The sequence below is a fragment of the Gossypium arboreum genome, chromosome 4 (genome assembly GCF_025698485.1).
Source record: "Gossypium arboreum isolate Shixiya-1 chromosome 4, ASM2569848v2, whole genome shotgun sequence".
NCBI classification, from domain to species: Eukaryota; Viridiplantae; Streptophyta; class Magnoliopsida; order Malvales; family Malvaceae; genus Gossypium; species Gossypium arboreum.
Genome location: NC_069073.1, coordinates 79,304,313 through 79,315,043, shown reverse-complemented (window position 1 = coordinate 79,315,043; position 10,731 = coordinate 79,304,313). Strand labels below are relative to the sequence as shown.

The 10,731-nt window shown below is 33.8% G+C and overlaps 1 protein-coding gene across 1 annotated transcript; it reads right to left on the bottom strand.

The window, feature by feature from the left end:
- Positions 1 to 1,686: 1,686 nt before the first annotated feature.
- Positions 1,687 to 7,483, bottom strand: LOC108458699 (uncharacterized). The gene is made up of 9 exons (XM_017758101.2): positions 7,282 to 7,483; positions 6,898 to 7,169; positions 5,895 to 6,050; positions 5,747 to 5,824; positions 5,457 to 5,651; positions 5,305 to 5,382; positions 3,782 to 3,847; positions 3,458 to 3,523; positions 1,687 to 3,349 (listed from the first exon to the last, which is right to left on the bottom strand). The coding sequence occupies exons 1-9, from the start codon at positions 7,481 to 7,483 to the stop codon at positions 2,498 to 2,500; spliced, it is 1,965 nt and encodes a 654-aa protein (XP_017613590.1). The 3' UTR covers positions 1,687 to 2,497.
- Between the last annotated feature and the right edge of the window lie 3,248 nt (positions 7,484 to 10,731).

Genomic DNA, 10,731 nt, shown 5'->3' with positions numbered 1-10,731 from the left:
TAAAATTTTCCTTAATCGTTTATTTTGGGTTTGTAATTATTTAGTATTTTCTCATTTTTATGTATTAGGTTTGAAATTTTTTAACTTATTTATTTTATGCATGCCATTTTAATATTACTTTAATATTTGCATGTCATTCAGCTTAGAAAACTATCTTTTGTTTTCCATTGCTTTATAAAATACTTAAAAGTTTTGAATAAATATTTTCCTCTAACTCTTAGTCATTTTTCAAATCCTCACATTAATATTATTGTAATTTGAATTACTAAATAAATTTGACTTAAAAAAATCGAATCAAAGTAAAAAAAAACTTTACAGAATTACTTCGATGATCGAAATGATCAAATGTAATGCATTCGACTTTGTCGAAACTCCTAAGCTGGATCGGAGGTGTTACGAAAATGATTTAACTAAAACCTTACTAATAATTGAGTGATTATTTGTTACCAAATAAAAACAAAAATCCAAAGAAGGAAAATGATACCTCTTTCCTTACTTTCTTTTGTTTTGACTTAATACAAACATGGGTTAAAACTTGAAGGAGACTAAAAGTAACACTAAAATTAAGTAAAAAATGGAAAGTTAAAAGAAAGTAAATCATTACATTCATTTTTAATTTTATCTGGATAAAGAATGAAAAGGAATAATTAATTATAATGAATTTTAGGATCATAACCATCTCATAAAACTATTTATAAAAAATTAAAGAAGAAAAAGAACATTCCACGTATTAAAATTTTGTTTTACTTTCAGTTCCCTAACTTCTTCCGAAATTGAGGTAAATACAAAATTTAACTTGAGAAAAAAAAAGTTACTCAATTTCCCTTGCTCCCCCTAACCTAAATTATTAAATCTATCCAAAAAAAAAAAAAAATCCCCCTTTGCGTCATTTTCCTTTCCTTTCTTCTCCCCTTCCCACCTATCCAAACATGGGCTAAAGTTAAGTCCAAACCACAATTGATGCTAACGAACCTTACCTGTTTCCATGTTTCAATTGGCCAATGGACGAAGTAATTCAAAATGGTGCGCTATGGATTCTGACAGAGGCTCACATGTAGATAGGCGATTCACCTAAACTAAAGTATTAAGCTCAGCGATGACACGATAAATTCTGTGCGTTTCATTTGCTCTTTTTGTATTGTGAGATATGTCAGCCTACGTTCATTCGTGGCCTTGCATAATGATCATACATTAATCTGATCTCTTGCACTGCTCAATATATGCCAGTTGTTGTCGAATACATTTACTATTAGGAACAAGATATTTGTCCTTTTACAAAGGGAACCCCTGCAGCCGACCTCGGATGCATTTTAAACACAAATACGTGGTAATGACCCTCCAAAGACCATTCAAATATACGGAAAAAACTCAAAAATGAACGCATCTATTCAAACCTATCGTTGTATCTGACATTCACACTTGAGATACAGATAGAACACGGTATAGGAATCAAAGCTCTGAGTACCTAATGCTCATATTTTAGCTTGGTTACAATAGCATGACCATAGGCCTACTAATTGGTGGCTAGCGAACATATGTCTGTTCAAACTCCAAGGCTTTACTTAAAACAAAATTAGAAAGATGGAATATTGAAAGGCAGAAAAAATAGAAAGAAGAAAAAAAAAATTCCATCCATTACTTGATAGAATTGAAAAATGAAAGAAAGAAAATAAAACATTTGAAAAATTATAATTTTAAACTAACATACCCATCTCATTCATTTTCTATTCTATACATTAGGATGAAAAATGATTATTTCTCCTGTTTTCTTTCTCTCACTTTTCTTCCCTACTAAACACACTCAAAATTCATTTTCTTTCGACTTTCCATTCTCTCCTCTTTCGCTTTTCAACCCAACCAAACACATCCTAGAACTGGCATGAAGCATTGACAGGCTCAGCCATCCTTCCATATGCACATCCATCTCTCAATGGAACAGAAATATGAATTTCAGTACAGAATCTTAAATTTCAAGAGTGTTTTATGTTCGAAAAATGTTTGAGGGCTATATTACACATGCATACGAAAGGTATATCTATAGTGTCAACAGCACAATATACGCATCATTTTGCAAGAATGAAGAGAAAAAGGGAAAAGAATGTAGGATTGAAAATCAACCAGAAGATTTGAATATCTCGATCACGGAATTGTACATGCCTTTGTTCTGCAAGAGGGTGAAAAACTTGCAGCATATATGTTACAAAATATCTGGCTAAATTTGCAACTAATGCAAACTATTTTGCAGCCTTGTTCCAAGTTAAAAGCCTTTGAAATGGGGGAAAGTACCCATCCCCCATCTAAATCTTAAGTTTAAACACCCCGGGAAGAAAAAGAAAAAAAAAATAATGAAAGATTATTTATCTGTTAAGCTAAATGAAAAAACAAAATACAGGAATGTAAATCTGTCCTTAAAAAAGGAAAAAGGAAAGCCTGAGAAAAAATACCTCAAGCTTGAAAATTGACTGAGAGATATGCTTGCAGCCATAGTCACAACTGTCTAGATTTTTGCCGACAAACTCAATGGTGAACGATGTCGGCCATGAAGGTTTTTTAGTTTTGTAAGTTCTTTCCTCCGCTTTCTTGCCTCAGCAGCAGCCACTGCATCCAGTACTTTCTTACTCGTATAACTTTTTGATTCTTTGTTCTCTTCTGGCAACGCACCAACAAAATGAAATGCTCCTATAGGAGCCTCTTCAGTCTTGACAACATGATCTGTTCTATTCTCAAATGTAGTCCCTGCAGAACACAGAGGTCCAGGCAGAAGGACCTCTTCTTTAATGTAGGACATACACTGACCACCAACATCTGCAGGAAGCTTAACTGAAGTACAATTCTTGCTATTAGGACTGGCTTCAATTGGCTCATAAGCCTCTTTTTCAACTTCTACCGGTAAAGAGGAATTAAACTTCTCGTTCATGACAGGTTTCAAATGACACCCAGCGTTAAAATGATTACTCACAGAAGTTTCATCTTCAATATCTATTGTGCCACAAGAAGGCTGAGGATGCAGTCCACTCCGTTGATCAGGAAGAGAAAAAAACCAAGGGTAGGGCACTACATATAAGGCAGTCTTAGGTCCATTCACGTTTATGGGGCTTTCTTGATTAAAAGATGAATCAAGCCTACCATTAGCTGGTGAGGAAATGCTAGATGGAACAAAAATGGCATTTTGGCCACATTGTGATTGAACAGGATGTGAAGATTGAACACTGGAAGGCCAACCAAAAGGGAGAAAATGATGTTGATTATAAAAGAAATATGGATAGTTTCCAGATGGACCAGAAATATGATGATCTAACTGAAGCTCTGCAGTAGTTTTCCCTTCATCAGCTTTCAATGCCTTAGCCATCTGCAGAGATATATATGCCGAAAATGGTCACTTTTCAGGACCAAAAGAATGTCAAATATGTGAAGTACTTTCAAAATTGAAAGGTGCATTAACAATCATATATGTTACCTCTGCCTTCAGGTGCTTATTGGCGCTATCTTGAGAATGATACTCTTGCAGGGCCAACTCTTTTGCCTTCTCAGTAGGAATGTAATCAAAAGTGAATAAGTTACCATGCAATATTAACATGAATTCAATAACAACCAAGAAACCTATTCGTGTATTTATCTTAGAATGAAAAGTTACAACCAAAGAGTTCAAAAGGGTAGAGACCTAAAAACTTCGTTTGATTATTTGTTTTAAAACTTCTAGCACAACAGATATACTCTACAATTCCGAAAAGTCAAGTAAAAATAAAATGTAAATACAATTATCTGAAGAAGCCCCACTTACCCTCTTCAAATTTTCATTCTCCTGTGTTAAATCTGTAACTTTCAGGGTCAATTTTTCGCAGAGAGCCTGAATAAAAAAAGTTCAGCCATAAGTAACACTCAGCAGTAGTTAACCATAATTCAACTTTGGAGAGCAATTAAACCAGAAGAAGATTACCTATGAAAAAGTTTGCTGAAGTTTAGATATTATAATTTGACTTGCTTAACAGTAATACATGCAATGTTGCAACTAGCACATGTTGACCCAAGCAATGTAGGCAAAACATTCTTTCTGTTAAGCATCCAACCTAAAACTAACTGGAAATATGTGTAGGAGCCAACTGGAAGATAAGACCCTAAGAAACCTTAGACTTGATAGACATAGAATAGCACCACCTAACAATTGCCATTCCAGTAAATTCAACTTCTAGCATTCACAACACATGATTCCGCCTTAGATTTTTCCAGAACCAAACACAGACTCATACAGATACCCATACAAGGTAGATATCTTGGGTCTGATATTAGTAAATCCTAAGATCTTAGGACAATTAGAGGGCATCTGCCACTTGTACAAGTAATCACTTGCATAAACTGACAAGGCAGATAAGAAAATGCCTACAATATAATGTCCTGTCCAACAAAAATAATTAATGCATTTTTAAGCATCCATCATTAAATAATTAACGTGACTAAAAAAAACCAGGAACTACTTTCTATCAATTGTACTATTCGGGTATTCACTAATGTAGGATGTTTGGAGAAGGTCATCTCATATGGGTATAAGGATCAACCTTAAGGACTTTTAGTTTTTCTAAGAATACAATCCCAACAGATCCCAATAACAATTTACTGAGTTGTAGCAAGCACAGCCCCCAAAAAGTATTGTTGAATTTGAAAACAGCGGTAAGGATGCCAGCAAAATTACTAATTGAGATGGTGTCATAGTTTACCGGGCACCAGCTGAGCCAGTAAGTTACTTAAATTCACAATTAAACCACAAAAGAAAATACAGATACTTATGCTTATATATAATTTTCAAACTAAAACAAACTTTTGCATACTCATTTTAGGACAAACTACTTATCCATCACGTAACTTCCTTTTAAGAATAGGTTTCTCTCTATGTAATAAGACTGATCCTTATTTAAAAGGACATACAAAACAATAAAACACTAAGCAAATTTTTTATCAGAAAAGAAAACCCTAAAAAGATCTATGTCTCTCTAACAAGTCCTAAGGTTTCAATCTCCCTTTGACGAGCTGAGCAATCATTCACAGTACGTCATTTCAAGAAATGTGACAAGGGGAAGGCAGTATAATTGTGCCATAAGAGTCGTGGTTTTAAATTAGATGAAGGAAAAAAGGGAAACGGAAATGGATAAGGCTTTCTCAAAATAAATTTCAGAGACATTCTCATTAGACTAAAAAAAAATTACAGTCAAAGCAAGTAAAAGATACAGGTAACTTAACAAATGGAGACTGACAACAAGGTAACATATAATCTAAAAGCAAACAGAACTGAACATGCAATAAATCAATTACCTGCCTTCGGCGGATCGTTTGTCTAGCAGACTCCCTGTTTGCTAATATTCTACGTAATCTCCGTGCTTCCTTTTCAGCCTGATAGAAAAAGCTTCAGACGAAATATAAAGATCAATCTTAAAGAAAGAAGATCAAATAAAAGGTTGTTCCACCTCAGATAAATTCTGTCTTGACCTTCCCCCACCACCTGACATGTGTTTTATTGCACCTGCAGGACTTGATCTGACTGATTCAGCATTCTGCTCAGTCTTCACTGGGTTTATGAGAGCATTGTTCCTTGTCATTTCATTCAGCTGACTATCCTCCCAAATATCTTTCTCAGATATTCCCACAGTGCTGAATAATATCTAAAGTTAAAGTGAGGAACCAGTATAAGTAGATTAATAAAATCTAAAAATAAACATATAAATAAAAAATGCAACATATCACAAACACAACCAACCGGCCTTTCATGAATCATCTGCCAATCAGACTCCTTATGGGTTAACATTCTACGCAATCTACATGTTTCTTTTTCAGCCTGATAAAGAACAATCAGTCAAAAATAGTGGCATTTGAAAAGCAAAATGGTAAATCAAACAAGTTAATACCTTGGTTAAATTCTGACTGGACCTCAGCACCCCATTGGATGGGTATCTTTCAGCGCAAGGATGACTCGCATTAAGCGACTCAGCTACTACCGATTCAATAACTACAGATGTGCTTATCACTTGACTTTGCTCCTGGCCTATTGTAGCTTGATCCTGCTATAAACAAAAATAGTTCTCAAGTCCTGCATAAAATAGTGTCACTCTCACTTATAAGAATAGTGCCACTTGGTGACAGATCACTTCGTCCAATTAAGACACAAGATAACTTGTCTAGCTAACCACATCAGAATTCCAATAAAGACCCAACAGGTTTAGCTAACCACATTTTCCATATCAATGATTATTACTTGTGTTCTAACATTCTAAAATTAGAAAATTTTCTATGGCCACCAGTTTCTTACTAGTTTATCTATGTTCTTCTTCTTCCCGCGTATAATTTAATTCCTTTAAATCCCAGAAATAGAAAAGTGAAATAAAAGCTGACAAAACTACAAAGTGTTCAACATTAAGATATTTTCCACTATTATCTTCAAATTCTTGCATCGCATTTGACATATTAACATCGATAAGATCAAGAATTTAACAGATTATAAGAAAATCAGTAAGTTATTTGAGTGGTTGGTTATATTTAATTAAATATATTAACAGTAAAAGAATTTTTTTCTTACTATTCAAAATGACATTTCCAGCATTCACAATACAGATTCATTTTATCAAATGAAATTTCAAGTATCATGAAAAAAATCAAAATGTATAATTTTGTTTTTGAGCAAAAAGAATTAACTTCTTTTGGTATGTATTATTTCCACATTTTCAATTATGAGCATCACTTTCAAAAGGTAATTTAAATCACTAATTCCGGGCAGACACAGTGAAAAGCCACTAAATAAAAAATATCAGAATTTTTTCTTAAAATAGAATAGAATAGATAAATAAATCGAAAATATCGATAAAACTATCCTTTCAAGTATATATATTGATAAAATTAGATTGATTCACCAACCTCAGCGAGATCCGAAACGGATTGAACCGGGTTCGAACCGACGCCAGAAGGCGGTGACTCAGTACTGATACTGGCTCGCTTCCTCAGTCTCCTCCCTTTGCATCCCCATTTGGCGCCAAATTCAGCGGAGACGGAAACAGCAACCCGCTTCTTCGAATGCGCCAAGGCGGCCAATATCTCTGCCGCTTCCATATCCATCCGATCCGCCGCCAACGCATCCTCTGCCGCATCTGCCGTTGGCGAAGCGCACGAGCTCGAAAGTAAGCCTCTCCCTAATTCCATCCCAAAGAGGGAAAAACGAAACAAAAATTCAAAAACTAAGGGAAAAAGAAAATCAAAAGAGAGGAAACAGAACACATTCAACTTCTTTGTAAGGAAACTAACCAAAAAGGAAAAGGTCTCTTACAAGTCTCTGCGGCGCCTTGAGGATGTATCTGAGAGTGCCACGTATAAATTTTATGCCACGTAGACGATCAAGTGACTCGTGTGTGGGGTCCAGCACGTGCGAGTGAATGGAATTAAAGAAGCAGAAATTGGCATCCGACACGCAGATGTAGTGAGTAAATACCACGTGGGATTTTGTCATTTGGGGTTCTACGTGGGAATGGGAGGACCAGGTAAAATTAAAACCTTCAGGATTTAATTTCACCTCTTCTACTGATTTTTGGGGTAAAAACTGGAAATCATTATTTCTGTAAAACTGTAAAAAACAGTACCTTGCTGTCAAAATTAATTAGATGTGGTAAAACACACTCAGTTGGAATGTTTGTTGGTGTTTGATAAAATCAAAATTCGTAATAATTAAATTGATCTAAATTTGAAATAATTCAATATTAAACTATTTCGAGTTTAACATAAATTTGAGCTCGACTTTAAAATAAATTTAATATAAAATTTGAAAAACACATATTTCTAATTAACATAATTATACGAGAATATTTAAGACGAAAATATTATATAATAATACAATATATTAATTCAAATATAGTAAATTAAAATTTTTTATTAACATAGAATGTTTTAAATTGATTTTTGTTACATGAAAGTTTTAAAATTTAATAATTTATAATAAAATTATAATAACTGAATGCATGAAGAAATAATTATATATAATTCTAAAATTTTACAAAAAGCTACTGATAGAAACGATAAGAAACTTTTTACTTCTAAAACAGACGAATATTATTAAACATTTAAGTTTGAAATATGGTAACTTTATTAATTATTTAAAAATATTGTATTAGATAATATTATTTTTTAACATTATAGTCAACTTTGTAATTAATAAAAGACAAATAACTTTTACAGTTACAAGTATAAAATTTTCCATAGCAACTTAGAATTTAATTTTGTAAAATTATTTATTTCACATTTATTTAAGTTGTTTCACTGAAAATGACTTTTGGAAAATGATTTCTAAAAAAAATGTTAATATTTTCTGATGGTTGGAAGAATCTGTGTAAAAATGTTAAGAACCAAGTAATGGAAAGCCATCATCTTCTTCATTTTACATTGTTAAGAACCAAAACCACCATTTTAGCTAAGGGGATATTCGGCCAAGCTTCAAACTCATGCATGATATATAATTTTGGCCCGTTTTTAATTATTTCTATGTTTTTTTAATCGTTTTAGTTTAATCTAACTAACCCGGGGGTTAATTCGTAAAAATGTTAAACATTTTGGATTATGCCATTGATGAGTTTGAGGTATTTGTGAAGTTCTATGGTAGATTAATAAGCTTGGTTGAGAAATAGGACAATTTTGTAAAGTAGTTTTTAGTAATTTTAATGTTTAGGGATTGAATTGTTAAAATGGTAAAATTATATGAAATTATTGTGAAAAAATTGATAAATGTGATCTGAATAGGGACTATATAGAAATCGGCTAGATTGTATTTTGCTTAAATATGGTTGATTCGTAAGTTTCGGGTTTAGGGGCTAAATTGCAAAAAGAGTAAAATGTTGGGGGTAATTTTTTAATTTTATATTAAAAAGGGTTATAAGCTTAAGTTTAATTGTTTGAGATGTTTGAATTGAATAATTGAACGAAAATTATTATTCAGATCAAGAAACAAATCAATCGAACTCGAATCATGAAAAGCTAAAGTAACAGAATAGTTGTCAGCCTTGTTTATGCAATCGTTTTTGTCTAGGTGAGTTTGTATATTGTTTAAACTTACTAATTATTGCTTTTGGTAACATGTTAACTATTATTCATGTTAGGTATAGTTGAATTGCATGATATATGTTGATTAGTGATTTTGGCCTAAATTGTGATGTTGATTAAATTGATGATTTTGTTTGGAAAATGTAAAATGTATGTATGTGAGCTTGAAATGGTATAGTGAAAATGGAATTAAATTATTTGGATATGTAATGTGGCCTGTATGAACCTCGTGAATACTTAGGATACAAATGACATGTCATTAGGGGTTATTTACAGTTTCAGGTGCTGGTCTTGGATATCCTACCAATGGCTGAGGTCCTACATTTATTATGGATTCTCCACAGCTTGTGTGAGCAACATCATGTGGCTTAACATCTCAACCCATAGCTTGTGTGAGCATATATGGTTACAATCACAGCTTGTGTGATCATTTTCCCGAGTATTTGATGTTATTTCATTTGGTTCAATAAGTAATAAAGGCTTAAATCGAGTGAACTTAATTATATGTTATGTTATATGATTTTGATGGATGAAATGGTAAGTGTTGGTATAAATGCTTTGGAAATGAATAAATGATACATGTTGGAGATGTGATGAATGAAATGAATATTAATATGTTCCTAATATATGTTCATGATATGGAAAGATTATATGTTTCATTGTCAAGCCCACTAACTTGTGAGATTTTTAATGTGAATAGGAATTGAATGAACTCATGAGCATGTTAATGGAGTTATGCATGAATTGTATAAATTGAGCCTATTTGGTAAGTTTATGTTTATGATTTATACAAGCTTACTAAGAACTAGTTACTTATGTTAGTTGTTTTCTTTTTCTGAAGATCATTGAGAATCTCGATCAGCTAGAATCAAGTCGGAGTACACACACTATTCACCCTTCATGTAACACCACATGCCCAAACCCTTCACTGGGATTGAGTACGAGGTATTACTTAACTTTAACTCATGCTAACAAACATTTTCGAGTCACCAAAACTCTACTCAATTTTAAACTTTTTCAATTTCTACTTTAAACTTAATGTCATGGGCCTACAATTCCCAAATCGACCATAGGAAACTATCTGGGATCGACCAGGGCCTTTAAGCCAACTATAGAAAATTGACACTTGACACAGTGGCACACGCCCATGTGGAAGGGCAACATGCCCGTGTGAAATTAATTCTAAATGCACACCTACAGGGGTTTTCACACAGCCTGGCACACTCCCGTGTCCCTGGCCTGTGTCCTTCACACGACCATGACACACCCATGTCCTAGACCGTGTGTAAAAACATGGACATTCTGTTTCTGACATTAGCAAACCCAAAATGTCACATGGCCAAGGCACATGCCCATGTCCTAGGCTGTGTTCCTCACACGGTTGAGACACACGGCCGTGTCTCTGCCTGTGAGTTTACTATCATGCATACTGACTTGAAATGTTTACGTGTAGGGGACACACGGCTGGACAACACGCCCTTGGAGCTGGCCGTGTGTCACACACGCCCATGTGTCTACCCATGTGGACGATATAAGGCTATTTACCAAGCCTCTTTGCCACCCTTACTTACACAACCTACACAATAACCACCAAATCCAATATAAGACTATCTCAAGCAACCAAATCATCCAAAATAGACAACATTCCATTTACGCATTCTACTCAAC